This window comes from Sebastes fasciatus, chromosome 4 (genome assembly GCF_043250625.1).
Source record: "Sebastes fasciatus isolate fSebFas1 chromosome 4, fSebFas1.pri, whole genome shotgun sequence".
Lineage (NCBI taxonomy): Eukaryota > Metazoa > Chordata > Actinopteri > Perciformes > Sebastidae > Sebastes > Sebastes fasciatus.
Window position 1 is genome coordinate 11,470,101 of NC_133798.1, and position 23,442 is coordinate 11,493,542.

General features: G+C 40.6%; 1 protein-coding gene across 1 annotated transcript in view; it reads left to right on the plus strand.

Moving 5' to 3' along the window:
* The first annotated feature begins 674 nt into the window (after nucleotides 1–674).
* Nucleotides 675–23,442, plus strand: part of cbln1 (cerebellin 1 precursor) — a 31,872-nt gene continuing 9,104 nt past the window's right edge. Inside the window, exons 1-2 of the mRNA XM_074631958.1 lie at nucleotides 675–1,628; nucleotides 3,010–3,129. Of these exons, the coding sequence (XP_074488059.1) occupies nucleotides 1,368–1,628; nucleotides 3,010–3,129 (381 nt within the window). The 5' untranslated portion in view covers nucleotides 675–1,367. The remainder of the gene's footprint in view (nucleotides 1,629–3,009; nucleotides 3,130–23,442) is intronic.

Sequence of the window (23,442 nt, forward strand, 5' to 3'; positions counted from 1 at the left end):
ATGGTGGTGAGTAGCGGAACATCACGAGTTTGGATTCTGGCTGCTTATGTGTACAGTATATGGCTCCTCCTTTATAAGGACTGCTACTTCTTTCCTGTGGTTCACCTGTAAGATGCAGAGAAGACATTGTGTGTGTGTTTGGGTGGGTGAGGAGGAGGAGAGGGAGAGGAAAGAGAGATAAAGAGAAAGAGAGCAAAAAGACAACATGTGTGTATGATATATAGGAGGATTGACTTTTGACAGATGTGAGATGGATAGATAGATGGATAGATGGATAGATGGATAGATGGATAGATGGATAGATGGATAGATGGATAGATGGATAGATGAATAGATGGATAGATAGATAGATAGATATATGATAGATGGATAGATAGATAGATAGATATATGATAGATGGATAGATGATAGATAGATAGATAGAAGATAAATTGAAAGATGGATAGATAGATGTATAGATAGATAGACAGACAGATAGATAGATAGGTAGATGTGTGAGAAAGACAGGGGGAGGGGAAAGCAGGGAAGGAGAGAGAGAGAGGGAGAGAGAGAGAAGGAGAAAGAGAGAAGGAGAGAGAGAGAGAGAGAGAGAGAGAGAGAGAGAGCGAGAGAGATGCTAGATAAAGCGGTGGGGCGGGGAGGGGGGCGGTCGGCACGCAGTGATTGGAAAATATCGAAGACGCGCACGCGCTAATCCGATGATGGGTCTCGGTTACCGGGGGAAGGAGGGAGGGAGGGGTCTGTAAAAAAAGAAGAAAAAAAGAAAAAAAGAGGAGTAGGACCAGGGCGGGAGCATCTTGCGCTCGCGCGCTGCGTCCCTTCCTCTTCCTCCCGAGCCTTTTGTGTTTGAAACTCTCATATCTCACATATCAATAATTCAAGCGCGCGCGAGAGAGAGAGAGCGCAGACGGAGCTCCCCCCCCCCACCGCGCGCTATGAGTTGTGCTGCCTCGTCACTCGTCCAGGGCCCCTCCGCACCGCGCGCGACTCCCGCTTCTTCTTCTTGTGTTTCCAAGTGACAGAAAAAAGCTGCGGAGAAGTGAGAAAAGAAGAAGGAAAAAGAAGTGGTGAAAAACTGGCGACTCGAGATCCGGGATACGGCGGCAGTAAACTGAGAGAAAAAGGAGAGACGCCTAAAAATAAACCGTCTGGTTTTTTCTTCCCCTCTCCAAGAGACTCCGCGAGGCACTGGGCTAATTAAATCCAAAGAAAACGGAGTGGCATCTCTAGTTGTAAAGGTTCATCTCAGGGGAAACACCGCGGGAAACTCTTTACTTTTTTTTCTCCAAGGGGGAAATAGACCCGCAGGTTTTAAAAAAGGTGTGAAGACGACCGGAGAAGAAGTTCGTCGTCGTTCCGGTCCCGGTATGTTGGCGTTTTGCCTGCTGAGTGCCGTGTGGCTCGCGGCGAGCAGCCCGGCCCGCGCTCAGAACGAGACGGAACCAATCATCCTGGAGGGGAAGTGTCTCGTGGTGTGTGACTCCAACCCCACCGCCGACCCCACCGGCACCGCGCTCGGGATCTCGGTGCGCTCCGGCAGCGCCAAGGTGGCCTTCTCCGCGGTCCGGAACACCAACCACGAACCGTCCGAGATGAGCAACCGGACTATGGTCATCTACTTCGACCGGGTAGGAGAAACTCATATCTATTCTATTTTATTGTAAAAAAAAAATCAAATCAAAGAAGCAAAAGTAAGTTTAATTTGTTTTCAGACAGTTTTTACGCTTTTATTTCTAAGGAATACCTGAAGAAGGAATGTTGTACATCAGCGAACATATGAAGTTTCACATGGTGTGTGTGTGTGGGCGTGTGTTTCTTGTCATGTTGTCAAATAGTGTATGGAAGCTATCAATGGATGGAAATGTCACACATTTTTACAGAAACTAAAAATACGCATTTACGCACTAAAAAAATATTTCTGCGCCAAAATGAGCTGCTAGAAGATTGTTTCATGTGGTCTTTTTATGGATCTTAAAAAAAGTGCAATGGTGGCTGAACTTTTTCTTTGAGCATGTTGTGTAAAAATATTTAAAAAAAGTTCCTTAAACCAGGAATCCAGGGTGGATATAATAAGCTTAGTGGCTGGATATACACGCAGCTGCGTAATGGTCTCAGCTAGATAACTAAAAAGTGGAGCTGAAATTTTAATCTGTCTCAGTGACAATTCTTTTTATAGGTATAAAACGTCCCCAAAGTGGTTTTGGGGGAGACTAGGTAGGCAAGCCCCTTTTTTTAATATTTCAACTTTTTCTGAGCTGACAATATGCGATATGGGATCTGACATGTCGCCAAATAATTTAGTAACTGCAGGTCGCGAGGGCTCGGTCCTACCCGCCTGCCGTTAAAGGTTAATTCTCTCTCAAACTGCCGTTCAATTACACGCTCATAGTTCGCCTCCGCCCATAAAAACCAGACATTTGGCTGCAGGAATGCATAATTGAAATTTTCTATTTGAAAGATTGATTAAGTTCTCTTTCATTTCATTCTTCTCGTACAAGTTTGGAAGTTCTGACAAGGGGGGAAGAAAAAGCCTGGATAAAAGCTTAAGAGTTATTCCGCTACACCGGTGGATCTGAATGTGTGGTCCAGGGGGGGCAGAGGGGCCCTTTAGAGTCCTCTATCTATCAAAAAAAGAAGTGAGATAGCCTATCAATTTCAATATTTTAGAAATCATTCCCAAAAGAAAATGTACAATGTGGGTCAAACAGGTTGCTTGTAAATTAGATAATTCTATACGAAATAAACAAATCCTAAGAACACCATTTATCAGAATTTTGGCTAAATGTACATCTATTTTTTTTTTTAGTTTATTAGGCTATTTGATAACATTTGGGATTGTCTTCACCTTTGGTTTTTAATGTTGTTTGTTCGTATGTAATAAATCCTTTATGCACCCATGTGATCCCGCAGTGACTGAGTGCAAATACAGTGAAAGACACCAGCTGGATAAAGCAATTTTATCAATGAAATGTCTTTTTCTTTCTTTCTTTCTTTCTTTCTTTCTCTCAGGTTCTAGTAAACGTCGGGAAGAACTTCGACGAGGAGAGAAGTAACTTCATCTCGCCGCGCAAAGGGATTTACAGTTTTAACTTCCACGTAGTGAAAGTCTACAACCGCCAAACTATACAGGTATAACGCATTTATCTTGCGTCTGTCTTTTATGTGTGTATGTGTGCCTGTGTGTCTGTGCGCGTGCAGCCGGGCAATCGGACGCGTGGAGGAGCGCGAGGAGAGGAGGGGTGCACGCGTCTCTATAGCAGCAGCTTTACTTTCAGCACCATGGACAGCGACGCTTCCTTCCTTCTCCTCCGTCTCTTCTCATTAAAACCGAGGCAGCAGCAGCAGGCTCACTAAGATTTGTGATTATTTAGAAGATTAAAACATTAAGTACGTTTTGAGCAGAGCAAACAAGAGAGATTTTAATTTTCCCTTTCTCTTACACACACAACATTATGTAGAAATGTTCCACTTTGTTTGTGTTTCTCACACTGTTCTGCCTGCAGCAGAGGCACAGCACCTCCTTTCATCCCACTAACAACTCGTTTTCTACTAGATGCCTTCTCCGTGTTCGTTTGATGTGTCAAGTGATGAAGCACTCGAGCAGTCTTAAAGCCCCATTTCTAGCGTTTAACATGCACGTGATGACGCTTTACAAGGCGCGCGCGGTGTTAATTACAATGTATCTCTTTGCTAATTAAACTGTTGTGTAATTATGCTGTTGCCTCCTCCGGGGTTTTGGCATTGCGTTTTGCTACTTATACTATATTGTTGGAGTCTTGAATTAATTAGCATGGCAGCAGCAGTAACAACAATAACAACAACAAGGAGGGGGGGGGGGGGGAGAGAGAAATGTACTCCCAGTCATCATCTGTGTGTGTGTGACTGAACGCAAATAGGCCGTGGATGGCTTATGAACACTTGACTCATGCCACTGAGGTAATTATGTCTGTCATACCAGAACACAATGGTGATAATGTCCTGTCACATTACCATTAGTGCTGTTAAATGTGTCCAATTTGCTGCGTTTCTCAATAGGAAACTACAGTTTATCTACGTGATATTGTTAGCAGTAAAAAAAATGAAAGATGGACTAAAAGGAAAAGTGATGATCTCCTGACCAACCAACTTTTACAACCAGAATCTTGAGGATAGAAACAATTTTTAAAGTGTAACATAGGTATTTTTCAACCTGGACACTATATCTTCCCATGTTTTGGTGTCTAAGCGACAACAATTTCTGAAATTGGCCCAGTATTGAGGGAGGGCACTATAGGGCTTGGACGATACATCTATCTCCCCATTCGATACTATCACGATACTGTGGTACTGATTCGATATTACGATTCATTGCGATTTTTGTTCACTTTCTCAACACTAAACCGTGGGAAAATCTTTAATCATACACTTCTAGGAACTTTTACTTTGGAAAATATCTAAATTGATACAGTAAAAATGTTTGATTTTCAGCAAGTATGTAGTCAGAGATGTCCTAAAAATCAAACATTTCAGTCATTGTCAGGCATTATTTATTAAAAAATGTTTTCCAGCATCCCAAAAATCAAAGAATAAATACATTTCCCTCACAAATTAGTGGTATTTTCTTTTAAGGGGCATTTAATGTTTTATACTTCTGGTGAATATAATCCAATCAATCTTACTTATGTATTTTGTATATATACAGTTCCCTTTGTCTACACTTTATTTTGAAAACTGGACATAGTCACACGTGTATACTTGTGCTGACTTTGCCAAGTCCGTCTCCAGCTCTACCATCAGCTCCGTTCTCTTTATACATCCATGGTCAGCTCCATTGAGGCCGTTTGAATTCATTTAACATAAATGTCAGTATATGGTTGCTCTACAGTTGTAGCGTCGGCCGATTTGACCACAGAGATGAGAGTGACGGCTGGCTCGACCGCACGTTACCGCAACACAGTAATGTTTCCTGTCCATGACAGAGTTAGCATGCAGCTTTAGCCATGATGTCTAGCTCTGCTTTTCCTGGCAGTGTGTGAAACCCAAAGTGTTTCCATACTTTACTGTATGTGTAGTTTTTACCACTTTGGATTTAAAATGTGAGGCTGCAGTTCGTACCCTCCACCTTTTTTTAATTTATCGTTTCGGCTCACTGCAGTTTCATTTGGTGACGGATACGGAATTGATATGATGTCACGTTACTCTGACTACAATAATAAAAGCGCTAACTTCCTTCTACGTCCGCATAGACTCAACTGAAGCAAATATAAAAAAAAAAAATTTCAAAACCGTAATGAAAAAAATCCCGATACCTAGGTGAATCGATTTTTTTTCCCCATCCCTACTATTTTCCCATATTTTTGTGTTTAACTGACTAACAGCGACAACAATTTCTGAAATTGGTCCAGTATTGAAGGACAGTGCTGTCGATGGCAGCTGCACACAGAATGCAATATGGTGCTGTTGGGGCATGCTGGCACCGTCATTTACGTCCACCAAAAGTGCTTGTTTTTGCCATGACAGACTCTGATTGTTATTATAAGTGTCTGACATTATGGAACAAGTCTGTCTCAATGAGAAGTATCGTTCTGAAATCAGGTGACGTGTTTCCGGAAGACAACAGTGGAATAGTGGAATATATCCTTGGTGGAAATGCGAGTGCCAGCCGGGCACAGTTTATTGTGTTGGAGTACAGAAAGCGTAGCTCAATTTTATCTAAAATATTTTCAATGTCATGGCTGAATATTAATTTGATTTCCACAATGTGGATGAGGTCTTTGAATTGGATGGCCTCCCGTTTTTATTTGAGCCACAGTGTACAGCTATTCAGATTTCACTACGAGACTTCTCCGTGAGCGAGACTTGGACACAATAACAAACAAAATAATCTGGCGATACAATACGTATCATAATACAGGGGATCCAATTTAATATATTGCGATTTATTGGGATTTTTTTAAATAAAATTTTAGGAAAACACCGCCATATGCATAAAGAAATAGTTTACTTCTTATGCAATCAGAGCAGCGGGATATGCATTTGCATTTATCACAGTCCCTATAACATCCAACATCATATCTCTACTCTGAGAGAGTACATACACTGAGAGGGTACATACACTGAGAGGGTGCGTATCTTTGCAAATGAAATTAAGTATTGACTTTATTAATCTTTGCATGTAAACTATTAATTAATAATCAATACAGTGTTTTTGAGAATCGATACAGTATCACAAAAAAATAATACCGCAATACTCGATATTTTCTTATACCTCTAGTGAAAGGTAAAGGAAAGCGTTTTATTTCTCTGTATGGTCCTTTCCATGATGTTGTCAGACACTTATAATAACAATCTGAGCCTGTCAGTGGCAAAAACAAGCACTTTTAGTGGACGTAATGTTACACTGGACGCTGCTCACTTGCCCTCGCAGCTCGTTTTGTGGCTGCAGCGTTAGCCCTCAATACTGAACCAATTTCAAAAATTGTTGTACCCATTAAACACAAAAAATATGGGAAAATAGGCTCCAGGTGGAAAAATACCTGAAGTTACCCTTTAAATAATAACATTTCAAAACCGATTTAGAAACTTTCAGTTTGCAGTCAGGAAAAGCTGCGTGTTCTGTCACGTTCCTGACACGAAACAGGTGTAGGTTGTCCTCTCTCCACCGAGCTTTCCAGCCCGTGTGTGCTGCTCACCCTCAACCTCTTCCACTCATCCTCCAATCCATCCCGCGCATCTGCTGTGTTGAAAACTCCCACTGTTTGATTGCCTTAGAGGCAGCTACCGTGGTGCATGCAAGAGATGAGAGACAGCAGGGAAAGGAGAGCGGTGGGGATGAAGGGGATGGGATGGAGAGGAAGGGATGAGAGTAAATGTAAAACCGTGACACGGGAGGAGAAAGGATGGAATGAGGGACAGAGGGGTAGGAAGTGAAATGAAGAAAAAAAAGAAAGTGAATGGAAAAATGGAAGGCAAATGGAGAGCTGAAAAGGTGGGAGGATTGAAGGGAAGAATTATTTGTTTATTCACTGATCTGCTCACTTTAATCTCAGCACCTGCCCCCCCTTTTTTTGGATTGGATGTGTGTGCATCAACACAGTCTCACGGCAGTTTGTGAAATAGTCATGAAATTTGATCTATTGATTTGTGTACGTAGACACAAATTTCCCTTTTTTTTCGTGACGCTCAGCACGACTTTCAACAACATATTTTTTGTGAGTTTTCCTATGAATGTCCAGCAACACATGACGCACGTGTCACTTTCTGCTCCAGTCTTTTCAAAATAAAACTGTTTAGTTAGGTTTAGGAAACGATCAACTTGGTTAGGGTTAGGCAACAAACTACTTAGTTAGCTTTAGGAAAAGATTGCGGTTTGGGTTAAAATAACACCGGAAGTAGCGTACCCTTTGCGAAAGTCCCGTTTTTGCCCACCTGGCGTTCGCTGCTCTATATATTTCGCGGTTAATTTACAGCAATTACGTGGATTACATACGAATTGGTTTCGTGCTGACCATCGTGAAAAAAAATTGAAATTCGTGTCTATGTACACGAATCAATACATTCAATTTTGTGACCATTTCACAAACTGCTGTGCAACTGAGCTGGTATGTCTTTTTGAGGACTGAAGGGAGGGACAGGAGAAATAAGGAAAAAAGGATATAGAACAAAGGATAGACAAGAAGGAAAGAGAAAGAGAAGGTTAAGGCAGGGCAAAGAGAGGGATAGCAAGAAAGCCAGACATCATGAGTAGCTATTGATCAGTGGATTCTGGGTAGATGTACAAAAGGGAAAGAGAAACAGTTTGCTCCATCTCTCATCAGTCCTTTCCTGTGCGAAGATCTGTCTGTCTACCTGCGAGGGGTGAGAGGAGTGATGTGGGTGCAGCTGCAAACCTATCTCTCTCTGCTTTTTGCCTAGCAATTAAATACAAATATTGCAAATTGAATACAGTATATTCTCTGATCTAAAAGGAACTCCATCACACTACCCACAATGCCACCCATCAGCTATGCCTATATACTTCCACTAATGGATAGCTTACTTGCATTATTTCTGAAAATCACTCACAATATACATATCAAACACTTCCTTTTGTCGTGGGGGTTTCATTTCAGGTGCAGCTATTTACATTTCTTACATGTGCCACTGCTCTCGGTTTGAAATCAAATTGAAATAAATGAATTCCATATCCCTTGGTGAACATCTTGTACCTGCAGCTTGGAACAGAGAGCTTGCAGATCAGAAAGACAAACAGACGAGGCGCTGGGAGGATATCAATACTCAACAATGCGAGGTACTCGCTGGATAGATGGGGCTTTTAAATTGCAAGTTTTCTTTTGAAGACCTTAATACTGTCTATTGGAAATAAACTGAGGTATTAGACAGGGGTTAATGTGCCGTCTGTTAAAGTACTGTGTGGAAACTTAAATAGAATCAAAACATAAGCCAGCAGTCTTATACTTATAAGTCAGTCACTGTTAAAGGTACAGTGTGTAGGATTTGGTGACATCTAGTGGTAATGTTGCAGATTGCCACCAACTGAGTAGCCCTCCGCTCACTCCTCCTTTTCCAAGACTGTGGTAATGTTAGAGAGGGTAATGTAAGAGGTCATCCTTACCATAATAACACTACTTTAGTGTTGCTAAGTATTGCGATTTGATTTACTTTTCTAAAACTAGACCATGAGAAAGAAAAAGAATAATACACTTCTAGGGACTTTTACTTTGGAAATTGTCTAAATTGATACATTAACAATGTTTGATTTTCAGCATGTATGTAGTCAAAGATGTCCTGTAGTCAAACATATCAGTCATTGTCAGGCATTATTTATTAAATCTTTTCCAGCAACCCAAAAATCAAAGCGTAAAGACATTTCCCTCACAAATTAGTGGTATTTTCTTTTTAATTTATAAGGGACATGTAATGTTTTATACTTCTGGTGAATATAATCCAATCAATCTTATTTCCATATATGTATTTTGTATATAGTTCCCTTTGTTAACACCTTACTTTGAAAACTACAAGTGGTCACATGGGCTGCTAATTTCGCCAAGACCGTCGCTATACATCCATGGTCAGCTCCATCTGGGCCATTTGAATGCATTTAACATAAATGTCAGTATATGGGTGCGCTACAGTTGTAGCGCCGGCTGATTTGACCACAGAGATGCGAATGACAGCCTGCTTGACCGCACGGTACCGCAATACGATAACGTTTCCTGACCATGACAGACTTAGCATGCAGCTTTATCCATCATATCTAGCTCTGCTTTTCCTGGCAATGTATGAAACCCAAAGTGTTTCCATACTCTACTGAATGTGTAGTGTTTACCACTTTGGATTTATAATGTGAGGCTGCAGGTCGTATCCCTCCGCCATTGACCTCGCTCAGAGGCCATCCTTAACGTAATAACACTACTTTAAGAGCAACAGGAAGTCAGACGGCAGCTGGCGGTACCATGGTTTTTCACTCTGTGGCTCACGTTACCGCAATTTCACAAGTGTGTACGGTGGCCTTCAGGTAACGTAAAAACGTGAAAGGCTCTCTCTAAAGCCAGTGTTTGGTTTGTCCGTTCTGGGCTACTGTAGAAACTATGAATGTATAAAGTGAACTAGTTTGGCCAATACAAAAATTTGCTTCAAAGCCTGTCACTCCTGGGGGCTTGGTAGAAACATGGCGGAGCAACATGGCAGACTCCATGAAGAGGACTTGCTCCCTATAGGCTCATTCTAAGCTAACGTAAACACAATTATTCTTAGTTTCAGGTGATCATACACTAATGAAAACATAATTATGAATATTATATTTCATTTCTGCTAATAGATCCCCCGATATGTTACAAACTGGTCCTTTAAGTTGATCTTGATATACAGTAGTTTTAAAAAAATGGCTTTTAGAAACTTTCAGAAAAGATAACTTAAAGAAAAACTTTTTTTGGCCATGGGAATGGAAAAATAAATGTTATATTTCATTGCCGTTTATTATTGCTTTGTGAATAAGTGGTATTTTACACAAGTATTTTGAACACCTTAGCATTCAGAAATGGCATTCATGAAGCCTCAGGTCACAGCAGCTCTGCAGGGGTGAAAGCTACACAAGGAGCACATCTAAAACGCCTCGCTCTGTGTGTGTATTAAGCCTTTTCTGTTACTATAATTTTCCCATTGAGAGAAGAAAACCTGGAGGCACTGCTTCAAGCCGTTGATAGCGCACTGCTCAGATAAGAGATTTTACCTCTTGCTTTTACCTCTTGCGTACTGCTCTTTGGGTTATAAGAAATTATTTTACATTTTGACCCAGAGTGCATCTGTCTGCAACAAAGCAGAATCCTTTCAGCTCTTTCAGTATCGGCCCGTGTTTGTGCTTTGGCTTCCAATACACACATTTCTATTCTCTATCTCGGGTCACTAGGGTCTTCCCATGTTGTAATGAGGCATTTCACTCCTGAGAAATAGCAAACACGCTCTTTTTCCAAATGCCGTGCAGTTCATTCAGAACAGCAAATGCCATCCCCTGTTAATTGTAGTGCATACTAAAGGCAAGAAGATTGTTAGTAATACCAAAATGGTGTAATATAATTTCAATTAGCATCAGTGTTCTTTTTAGAAATGTCATTGGTTTAAGTCATGTTACGACTGACTTGAGAGCCGCAACTTAAAGAGGGACACACAACAGGGTTAGACGCAACATAATCCAACATTTATGTACAACAAAACAGAGAAAAAGGTTAACATAATGGACCACAAAGAGCTGCGCCTTGTGTCAGGGAGTTGAGAGAGAGAGTGTGGGCAGAGTAACGAACCACCTATATAGGCCCAGCCCACAGCTCCACACAGGTGCTCTCAATCAGCAGTCAGGGAGCTGCACCTAGAACTTAAAGACATAGAACAGACACACACAAGGAAAACAACAGAACAGAGAGACGCGTAACACTCTATTATGCAGTTCATTTTATCAGGTATATTTAGTGTGGCATTTTAACATACAGATGAAGTACAACTTAAAGCAGCAGTGGGTAGAATTGGAGCAAATATGATTAAAAAAGTAATTTTTATAAAACAGTCACTATATCTTGACAGTAGTGCATGAGACAGGTAATCTGAAAAAAAAAATCATGTGCCTCTATGTCTTCCGGTGTCCTCCGGTGCTCCTAATGGCATCTGCAGGATTTCACAGACCAGACGAAAAACAACCAATCAGAGCCGAGTTGGAGCCTGCCGTCTCTGAGCAGCTGTCAATCACTCGCGAACTCTGATCAAAATAGGCAGCGCTGATTAAATATGAATCAATTCTGTTACTGTAATGTCTATTTCTCACCTCAAATGTTTTCAGAAACATATGTTAGTGTACTGTTTAGATGTAAATTGAGAAATTTTGTAGCCCATCCGCCATGTTGAGGAAATACCAAGCACCGCCCACCTGCCGGAGCAAACTTTATCATTTTACAGCTAAACAGTACACTACAAGATGTTTCTGAAAACAATTTACTCGAGAAATAGTTATTACAGTAACAGAATATTGATTCACATTTGATCAGTTCTGCCTAATTTGACTGTTCGATCGGAGTTTGCGAGTGATTGACAGCTGCCTACGTTGAATGAACAGCCAATAGGAACGCGCTCTCTCTGAAATGACCTGTGATTGGCCAAAATCCCGTCACACAGGCTAGTTATCTCTCAGAACACTTGAATCACAATATGCTGAAAGGTTATTATGGATTTTTTGCCCAATGATGCTAAAAACATTCTGCCGACCCCCACTTTAATGTAAGCGACTAGCTAAAAGTAATTACATTTTTTATATGATCTATAATGAATGTTGTGTGACTGTATTATACCATGAAACCGCTCTCCGATTAAAATGCTTAATGCTGTCACAAAGTGCTCACGCTGTATAAGCACCACTTCATTAATTCTGTTTTAAAAACACATACAGTTTTTAAAGATTGATACGTGTATAGAACCACTGAGATGAAGCTTTGCACATCCCTTCTAGACATCTTTAAATATCATCAAACAGTTTATTTAATATAGTCTGACTCCCCATGCAGCTCTCCACTACAGCCAACAGACTGCTAATCTTTGACTAAACACAAAAATGGCCAGCCTTTATGTAGGAACGCAGGGAACACACATATTAATATTAACATTAATAACACTGTTGAATATGTATTTTTCTTCTCTTCTTAGACAAATTGTATCAATAAGATTTATTAAATTGCTATTACTCTGCTAAATGCAAGATTGGGAGAATTTCTTTTGCCTCTGCATGGCTCTCAACATGGCGACGGCTGAGCCAGCGGATTGCAGCAAACGGTGCTGATAGCGCTAACAGTGAAAACAACGGCAACAACACTGACAGAGCAAACGGTGTTAACCTGAGGTGGGAAGTGGAGGGTGAGCGCTACGCTTCTTTGACGGCGCCGTCAGTCGGAACGGCGTTATCAGCTGTAGGCTAACTGTTGTATGAGAGCAGTGCAGAGCGGCGGCCACGAGCTAGCCAATGGGGCACACTCACATGTACAAACATTCTCTGCTCAGGTAGACATTACTCTATAGCTAATAGTTGTTTGTTGCTATATTAAAGATACAGTTGATAACTGGTAACATCGATAACATTCAGCCGCTAGATGTCGCATTCCAACACGTTCTCACTTTCAAATCGTCAAATACCGCAGTTTGGTAAGTGCCCCGGCATCGGAAACCGATGCACAGAGGTAACCTTTAGCAACAGTATGTGATTTACTGGACTTTCAACTAACTCCAATGTAAACCCACCCGTGGCGTTATTTGACGGTTGGGGCAAGTCATGTAGTATTAATAGCGTGAGAGTCCATTCAGGGTGGGTGGGGGGTGGATGGGTCAAACAAAGACAAGACTTTTAACCAGGAGATCACTGTTCATGTCCCGTGTCAAACTATAAGTAACGTCTTATTTTGTAACGTCAGTCTTTAGTCACGTGACTTGTCGGTGTCATTAGTCCCGTGAGTTCCGTGAGTCATTAGTCACGTTACTCATTAGTATTGTCAGTCCTGTGAGTCACGTGAGTCGCTAGTGACCTGAGTGGCTAGTCAGTGAAGTTAACTTCAACCACGACCATTTCCTAATCCTACCTAAGTGGTGGTGTTGCCTAAACCGAAATTCCTTTGAAAACGGAAGTTTATTTTGAAAGGACACTATATATGTAACAAACATCCCTGGTCCGTCCAAAAGTAACGCAAGAGGGGTACCACGTGCATCGGTCTCTGATGCCAAGGTGCACTGGCCAAGCGGCGGTATTTGGTTGTGAGAGAGTGTTGCACATTCTCTCTCTCCCGTTCCATTGCATTCATTTCACAACAAGTGATTGCCAGGCACTCACTGTCAAACTCAGGCATTTTTTTCCCACACTAACTGGCAACCTGATCGCTGATGACCCAGAGATACCACGTGATACCAACGTCATTATACAATTGTCTCACAAGCCTTGCTAGAAGTCGGCACCCCACTAATATCTTCCATAGAGACAAACAAAACATTAACTTGTCAACATTTTTCAAATGATTAATGCAGAATCGTTATTTAAAAAAAAAAAAGCAATACTTTTATTCAAGACCTTTTTTACAAGCTCTGTGGATGTATTACTTTAGAAACAAAATTATATATTTATTTAATATTTTAGCCAGTGAGAATCATTTTTTAATGGTCTTTGTTATCTGCTTCTATCTATCTGCTGCTGTCCTGCTATCTGCAGGACATACAGTGGTCAGCTCCACAGTGGTGACAAAAACACAAGATCCCCATCATTCTTGAAGAAAAGTGTGTGTCTTTTGGTCTTTAAGCATCATCTGTGGCCACTTCAATACTACTCATAGTGTTTAAGACCTATCCCAAAAGCACAAAGAGAGAATATAAGAAATACTGGGATGTGTCACACTACACTCCCAACATACTACAGCTGTGCATTCGAGGGAAGTGAGTGGCCAGCAGTGCGCTGATTTGTTGCACATGAGGACGTGTGAACAGAAGGAGCAGCATGAAATGTGCTATGACAAAGAAAAAATAGAAATACCCTAGTCTTCTGCTAGAGTTTTCAACTTGTACAGTGGAGATGCAAGGGAATGAGAGGCAAGTCAAAGCCACATAAATAAACACCGTATCCTGTGTTCTCTTGCCTTTGAAATGGTGGAAGGAGGAAGCGGGAGGAAAAAGACGGGATAATGGAGTTGGTTTGTAGCTGGCCAGAGAGACCGTATATTCGGGGAGTTGTCAGGCCTCACACACAGGCTCTGTATCTTAGCTACTTGTTTGTGAGCTTGTTTTAAGTGTGGTAAATACAATTCTGCTGTACTGAGGTATAAAGTCATTTTTAGCCATGTTTGCGACATGACTCTAGGGATAGCAATGTTGGGAATTGTCCGTGAATTCGTCTTAGAACTTTAACCCTTTCACAGTGAGTTTTCCGTTCATGAAAGTTAATTATAACCTTTTTGGTCGCCTGAAAATGTCTAATCATCGCTCAGTTGTACTAAGCTCCACCATCTCGTGTCACTTGGCCAAAATGCCCAACTCAATGCTTCAAAAGGGCTGTCCACAAACAAAGGGGTGACGTCACAGGGACTACTTCTACTATTTATCTGACAGTGGAATAGGTGCCACTTCAATCCCAACTATCAAATAAACGGTGAAAAACAGTATGATTTTTAGATCCATATAAGCACTCTATCATCCTTTTGGGGCCTTGACAGCGAAGGATAACTGAGGTTGGTTTTGTCGAAACCTGATAAAAGTAATACTCAAAAGCAGCTCTATATGTGCATCAGTGTGACATCACACATTATAATCTGGATTCACCAATTCAGCCTGAGGAAAGTACTTTATGGTAATCACAGATATAATGTACATTTCTCAAGTGAGTGATTCCTTTTGGTTACTTTTTTGAAAAATTATCCCAGAAGGGACCTTTCAGCTCATATTATACCACTGGTTCTTTTGTCTAATGTGACATTTTAATGTATGAGTCGATACGGTGGTGACCATATTGGTGACTGGTTAATTCATCCATTATCAGAAGCTGAAGGATCTGATTAGACACATTCAATTCAATTTAAAATAAAAGCGTGCAGACAGAAATACACATGGGCAATTAATTTACACACAAAAAACTAAAAATACAAATAGGACAAATGTATAAGAAAGACATGCACAAGGATTAAGCAGCATTATCTAACAACACACAGGCATAAATCATGTCAAAAAAAGGCAAAAGGTCAAAAGTGCACGTATGTCAAATAAAAATAAAGAACAGTGACTGTCCAGTTTATTTTGAAAGGAAATCCTTGGTATAGGATGGCAATCTGGAAAATACTCGAGGCACTCTGATTATGAATTTAAAATCCTTTAATTAGAAATCAACACCCACCAATGTATTTCGACTCAACAAGTCTTCATCAGGGCGTGTAGTTTGGTGAGAACAGGTGTTCAAATTTAAATATGATCAGGGGGTCATGTGACCTGAATCACATGACATGAGAATGCTACCCACTTGAAACAATAAAATGACAATTGGCATATCAAAACATATGCATAATGTGTGTAAAGACAAATAATGTGCTAATATAAATTATAATAGTCGCAATAATAATAACAGTAATGATAATAAAAAATAAATTAAAACAAAATAAAATAATGATTAGAATAAAATTAAAATAAAATTAAAATAAGTGTGAGGCAGATGAATACGTAGTGTGTGTTCTTCCTAAGTGAAGTATATTAAGTCAAGGTGTTAAGCAGTGATGAGTGGAAGAAATAAACTGAATATATTTGTTGAAACGTGTTTCTTCCAATGCTGTTGGTTTATAAACGTAACTTATAGAAACATTAATGTGAAAATTATCTAGTGGAGAAGCATTTCTGTGTTTGTAAATTGTTTTGGTTTTGCACAGTTCACTTCTATGAGAGATGAAGCCTTTCATCTTCTATTTTTACAATTCATGTCATTGTCCACACACACACACACACACACACACACACACACACACACACACACACACACACACACACGTACAGTATCACACAGAGTCTGCAAGCCAGATGCTTGATTTAATTTTCATCCACCTGTGCTCAGTCTCCTTCAGTTTGGCAGAACATTATAGAAAGCTGTGCTGGTTTGTGCTCCTGTGAGAAAGAGAGGAGGTGTGAGAGGAAGTATTCTTTGATTATTCATTGCCTTTTAATTGAACAAGATTATTACAAAGACCCAACAAATGTGAGTCATGAGGACTGTAAAGATAATTAAAAAAAAAAAAGTACATTTACATTTCTTGCCAACTGCTCTTTTGGCCTACAGTAATGTTTAACTTAATCACTTTCTGTAGATTTTTTCTGCATTCTTTGATCAATAATTACAAAAATACTTGTTAAAAGTTACATCCTAGACACTTCAGGAAGACAATGCAATACCTCTTCCTGAAGTGTCTCTGATGAATATTTAATTGCTTGTAAAAAAAAGTAAGAGGTGCTGACATCAGGCTTTCAGAAAGCCTAACAATGTATTAAACAGGCATGTGCCTTAAAGGATGTGCTTTTAGTGTAAAGCATTGAGAAGTCTTTCAGTTAGTCACACAAATCATCCAAGTCCATAGCTGTGTGTAGCTAACAGCTTCAAAGACTGCAGCTGTGTTTCCATTCACATAGTTTAAGTGCATTTTGAAGTATCGCATTAGAAAAGCTGTATGAACGGCAACATTTGATAAAACTTCCTCAATTGCGAAAAATTTTTTTATGCTCGCTTGAGGTGGTTTTTGCCAACACATTGTCTCTCCCAACTCTTCAAATACCGGCACTTCGTCAGTGCCCCTCGGCATCGGAGACCGACGCACGGGGCACCCCTCTTGCGTTACTTTTCGACGGACCAGGGACGGCCTGTAAATATACGATTGTTGCATGCTTAGTGTCCTTTCAAAAGAATCTTATATTTTCACAGGAAGTTAGGTTTAGGCATCACAACCACCTAGTTAGGGTTAGGAAACGGTCGTGGTTGACGTTAACTTCACTGACTAGCGACTCACATGACTCACGTGACTGACGATACCGACGAGTCACTTGACAAAATAAGTTAACGTTTAATTTCACACGGGTAACGAAAACCAGTCTCCTGGTTGAAAGTCTTGTGTTTGTTTGACCCAACCACCACAACCCCTCCCGCCCTGACCAGACTCTCACACTATTAATACTACGTCACTTGCTCAAATAACGCCGCGGGTGGGTTTACATTGGAGTTAGTTGAAAGCCTGCTTTTTTCACATACTGTCGCTAAAGTGTGTCTGTGCGTTGGTTTCCGATGCCAATGGGCACTGTCTAATCGGCGGTATTTGACTAGTTGGGAGTGAGACTGGGTTGTTTTTACCTTTGTCAAAAAGAGATGATGCAGTAAATGGATTATGGAAAGGCCTTTGCCAAATAAATTCTGAAAGTCTGGTAATTTCCACTCATCCACCCCAACCTCCTCCCAATGTGGCGTCCGTCGCTCTTTATACTTCCTGGTTCACGATTACGTTGATTACATACAAATTGATTTTGTGGGATTTATACGAATTGCAGTGCATTACTTTTTGTAGGTATAGCTATGAACAGTGTATTAGAGCAGCTTGAGCCATTGGATGGAGTTTGTCATAGATGACACAATGTTATATGATCAAGACTAACAACTGAAAAATCAAGGTAAATATTTCTATATCCAAAATAAAAGCAACATCTGCATCAAAGGCTAAATTTAGCAAGAGGCACACATGTATGTAAAAAGCTAATTTGTCAGGTCTAGTGCCTGGTTGTTTAAGACCATCTGTGCAGTCTGTCAGTTAGAACACCTTAAGTGTTAATGTTTATTTGTTTCACACATTAAAAGACAGTAAAATACAATTCCCATAAAAGGAATGTAAAATCCGTGTGAAGGTGTGGTAGAAACCTATAATGGCTTATACAAAAACAAGTAAAGTTCAAACAAAAAAAATGCAGAGAAGCAGGAGTAATTGCCGTATTTACAGTGTGAACAACAATTTCTTAGAGTGATAATTATTTTTCCAAATCAAATGTTTTTGTCAGCAGAGCATTTTTTAAGTCTCTTTTTAAACATAGAATGACACGGATGAATCCATTAAATGGATATTTTCATTCCTTAAGATAACTCAACAAGATTTGTTAGAAAACTGCTGGTGCAGAGTGTGTGTGTGTGTGTGTGTGTGTGTGTGTGAGTATGAACTGCTGGTGTGTGTCTACAAAATGAAACTTGCATGGCAGGATGTGTCACTGCAGAGGGCAGAGAGCAGTTTGTGATTCGCCAGTTTTGTCAGAGCATTATGGTACGACTTGACCCTTGGTCTGAGGTGCCTGTTTTTTCACAAGTAATAAAGCAGTGATAAAACAAAGACAATATTATGTTCAACATTATTTTTCAATTATTAATTTCATTATTTGATTCATGTTATTCTCAGCTGACAGAGAGATATATGAAGCACTCTCTTTTATTTGTCTACGTGCTGTGTAGCCTACCTCAGTCAGGGCCTGCTTTCAGCATTAAATAATAAATTCCACTCGTTTTTTTGGTGTGTACGATTTGTAAATGCTGTTAAGGGCCATCTGCTCTCGTTGAAGTTCTCAACTGGCTTATCTTAATTAATTGTCCTGTTTTGGTGTGTTTTGACATTTGGCAGCAGATTCAGAGTTGCATGTTTTGCTTTTCACCAGAGAAGAAATATGACGGGTGAAGGCTTCCCAGTGGTTTCCCTCAAATTAATGATGTTGTTCCCTGAGGCAATATTGATGAAGACTGGCGAAGATTTACTGACATTTGTAAGATCTGTTTTTGTGCCCATCCCTTTAGTGTCAGTATGAGACGCACCGGGCTTTCCATTAACTACAATGTAAACCCATCCACGTCAATATTAAACGTTCAGGGAAAGTGCGCCAGGAGTGGTGTTGTTGTTTTCAGAAACATCTTGTAGTGTACTGTTTAGCTGTAAAATAAGAAATTCTGTGACCCGGCAGCCATGTTGATTATCATTTTACAGCTAAACAGTACACAACAAGATGTTTCTGAAAAAGTTTGAGGCAAGAAATAGGCATTACAGTAACAGAATATTGATTCATATTTGATAAGCGCTGCCTAGTTTGACCGTGTGATCGGAGTTCGCGAGTGATTTACAGCTGCGTCTGTTGAATGAACAGCCAATAGGAACGCTTTCTCTCTGAAATTACTTGCGATTGGTCAAAGTCTCCCGTCACGAGCTAGATTTTTTTTAAAGCCTGAAAACAGAGCCTCAGAACACTTGAATTACAATATGCTGAAATGTTATTATGGATTTTTTGCCCAATGATGCCAAAATTATTCTGCCTACTGCAGGTTTAAGCATGAGTTTACTGTGACTGAATAGTGACGCCGAGGGGTCTGACAAAGCGTTAGTATATGACGAGTTGGGAGTTGAGAACGTGTTCTTCAATCCAGCGGGCCCTCAAGCAGCTTGGCGTTGGTGTCGGCTCCTAGCGGAGCAGTGAGGTGAAGCAGCAATCTTAAGTAAGCAATTATAGACTGCATGACCATGGTGTTACATGCATCCTTTTGAAAGTTCTTCTCACTGCTGTGCCCGCTTTGGCCAATCAGAGTGATAAGTGAGTAATTTCTCTTACGACTGATGTTGAGTGTTTTCAAATGAACTCAGATTTCCTGCTAATAAACAAACAAGCTGTAATGAGGTAAACACACAGATTAACGTCTGTCACACTCAGATTAAAGAGGCTGCAGCGATCACTGCGGCACTGATGGAGGATGAGAGGACTGAAGAAACACTGACTGTTGTTTGTTTGCAGTAGCACTCTCTCTACAATGAGACTGTAAGATGTAGTGCTTGCAGGGAATCTGCTGTAATGCCAGTGCCATATACAACACTTATCTGCAATGATGTTGGCTGGGGGAACAATGAATTTCACGGCATAGAACATAAATAAATAGCGGAACCAGAGTGGAGCTGCCTTGACAATAACTTATTATCACTTACAGTATGTACTTACTAATGCTGTTATGTAATAGTTATACTAGGTGTGAAAGTCTCCTTAGGTTTTCTTTATTCTCACTGCAGTGATAATGTCATCACACTGCTGTAGAGTGCAGACAGTCAGACACACAATGCACACAAACACCCTATTACTGTAATATATTTAGGATATTCAGGCATTCTAACATGTTAAGTCTGTCTAAAATGTATGGACTAATCCACCATCCCAAATGAAAAAAACACACAGCTATGGCCCACTGACAGTAGCAGGGTGGCAATTGTATTTCTGATATGTATTTCTAGAAAGCACCTACTGTAGGTTCCCACAACATCTGCTCAGAAGGTGCATCAACAAAGAACATAAATCTGAAAATCAAAAATCAAAAATAGAAACCAAAATAGACATGCAGACTTGACCTAAATAAAGTCTCCTGGCCAGCCCAGATGTTCCAGATTCTAATTATGAGAGAGCTTGTGCAGCAGAAAAAGCTTTTTTTTTCCTTCCCCAAAAAGCAAAGCATGTTACTAGAAATTATAAGTTTCCACATTGAAACTGTTGGCAGCAGGCTACTAGTTGTTGGTAATACAATTTTAGCCGGCATCACCATATTTCCAAATTCGTTAAAAGAAGCACCACTGCAATCCCGTGTATAATATATTGATCACTCTTCACCAGTGGTCCTGTCATTCATTTGCTGCAGTAAGCTACTGTTGATGAGTAAACATCATCTTGATACTAGCTCATATATTGCATGTTTCCACAATAAATAGATGTTTTAATCAGTGGGCAACTCATTTTTAGCCATGTTAGCAACATTGCTCTAGGGATAGCAATGTTGGCCGGTCGGTATGTAATAACAGCCAGCAGGGGGCGACTCTTCTGGTTGCAAAAAGAAGTCTGATTGTATAGAAGTCTATGAGAAAATGAGCCTACTTCTCACTTGATTTATTACCTCAGTAAACATTGTAAACATGAGTTTATGGTCTTAATCGCTAGTTTCAAGTCTTCTTCAATACAGCATGATGTTCATTCAGTAAATTATGGTCTCATTTAGAGTCAAATAGACCATAAAGCAGGATATGCTTTAGGGCGTGGCTACCTTGTGATTGACAGGTTGCTACCATGGAGTTGTCCGTTCTGGGAGTTGGCCATGTTGTCGTCTGTTGGCTTGTTTTTTTAACAATCGCTGAAGAAAATACAATTTTCTCTCAATGTTCAGTCACTCACTCTCCGGGATCACAAGTGTTAGTTGAGAAAGTTAACATTAACCAATGGGATCAGATTAGTCGACCCCAACGCTGCTGACGGACTAATGTTTCTTCGGGAGGAGAGGACGACTGGTTGGTTAGCTAGCTAGCTTTTCCGGAGACTGACAAGATAGCTTACGCCTGCTCTCGTCCTGGCGAAGTAGTCTCCTAGTAGAGTGAGACAGAGGGACCGTGACCCAGCACCACCAGCCCGCTGTTGGGCTTATTTTCTGTGACTATGTTGCATGAAAGCATGGCGGAATTAACAAGCCAACTAAATAGCCAGCTGTCCGACCAGCTGGGTTGGTGGCCAAAGGCAGCGCTGTAAAGACCGATTTAGGGCGTATACATTTTTAGATGCCTATAGTTAACTATCCTGCAGTGAAGTCTGTCAAAAAGAGAGCTGTACAATATCGCGTTTCAGAGATAGAGAGAAAAGGTTGCTAATAGTTCGGCCTTCTGCTAACTGCAGCCGCGAGCCATTGGCTGCGGTGAAATGTATGTGATATCGTTTTTGGCACTCAGCAAAACAGAAAGATGACATTTTGGATGTGTAACTTTAGCCGACTACTCTGAGGTGCTTCGGGTTTTCCTCCAGTTTTTTCTTTGTTTTGCCTCCAGCTAACATCGTGATATAAACATGACGTCGGCTGTAGAAGGGTCTCAGCGTTCGGTTGTTCTTAGCTCCGCCCTCTCGAGTCACTTCTGGTTGCAAATAACCAAGATGGCGACGGCCAAAATGCAGAACTCAAGGCTTCAAAATGGCAGTCCACAAACCAATGGGTGATGTCACGGTGACTTTGTCCACTTCTTATAAACAGTCTATGGTTTTAACATTAAGAGGGTGGGAAGCCTTCATTGTGAAACAAGAATAGGAAGTGGTGACTAGTCAGGTTAGTTTCTAGAAGTTTACAATCTTATAATATTTAGTAAGATAAGGCCTTCGTTCAGTTTGACATGGATGTCTCCGAATGGAGTAAGAAAATATGTCTCACATCCATTGATGTCAGTCTTCGTTTTCCCCGGGAACACTTCTTTTCCTGTTACAGGTCTGCTTTTGTACTTTCTCCTGAGTGACCCCGGAGTTTGCTACAAACTTTATAAAACGTCCACCGTATAAAGCTTGGACGTTTTAAAGACAGAGGGTGTCACTGGCCCCAGACAGATACACCATTATGTATGCATCCATCACAAAGTCTATCTGCTTCAATCTTAAAGAGAAAGATGGTAGAGAAAAACTATAGAGGGAGGGAGAAAAGGAAAGAGAGGTGACAAGAAAGAGATCAGAGTAGGGAAAGCAAAGGCAAGATGAAAGAAAAGGGAGAGAAATCAAAAAGAAAATAAGATGTGGAGAGACAAAAAGAAAAGAAAAATAGGACAAAAAGTATCATTGTCATGTCAAGACAGTCGACCGGACAGGAATTGATGATGCAATAAGAGGATGTCATCATGTCTTTGGCATTAAGTGCTGCACCGAGACCTCAGCAAACTTCTATTTACATATCGAGAGCCAGATTTTCTTTCAATCTTCACCCCTTTTCTCTCTCTCTCTCTTTTCCTCTTTTTATCTTCTTTCTGCCTCCACATTCTCTCTCTCTCTCTCTCTCTCTCTCTCTCTTTCCTTTACTCAGCCACTTAATTGGTGCTTATGCATTAATGAATGCAGATCGATCGAGGCCTGACACGATGTGCAGCCCTATTATCATGCTTTTATATTTATGGTTGGTAATTGTAAGGGTGTAGTTGACAGTGTGTGTGTGTGTGCGAGAGAGAGAGTTTGTGTGTGGTGACTACGGTCTCATCCTTCCAAAGCCACTGTCACAGCTTTATTAGAGCTATACATCACTGGCACAGACCACACACTGACCCAGTGTGGTCCTGTGTGTGTGTGTGTGTGTGTGTGTGTGTGTGTGTGTGTGTGTGAAAGAGACAGAGAGAGAGAGAGAGATTTGAATCCCTTTCAGACTTGCATTGTTTTCTGTAAACACTCCAACGCCAATGTTACATGTTGACAATAATGTCATTCTGGCAATTGGCTTGGATATGAATAAAAACTGTCACACTGCCAGTAAAAGCAGATGCAGGATTATGGAATCTAATCAGGAGATACAATGTTATAAATGCTGCGTTTTGATCGCAGCGATCATTTTTGAAGGAGCAGCTTTGACTCTAAAGAATGTCGTGTGAGCTA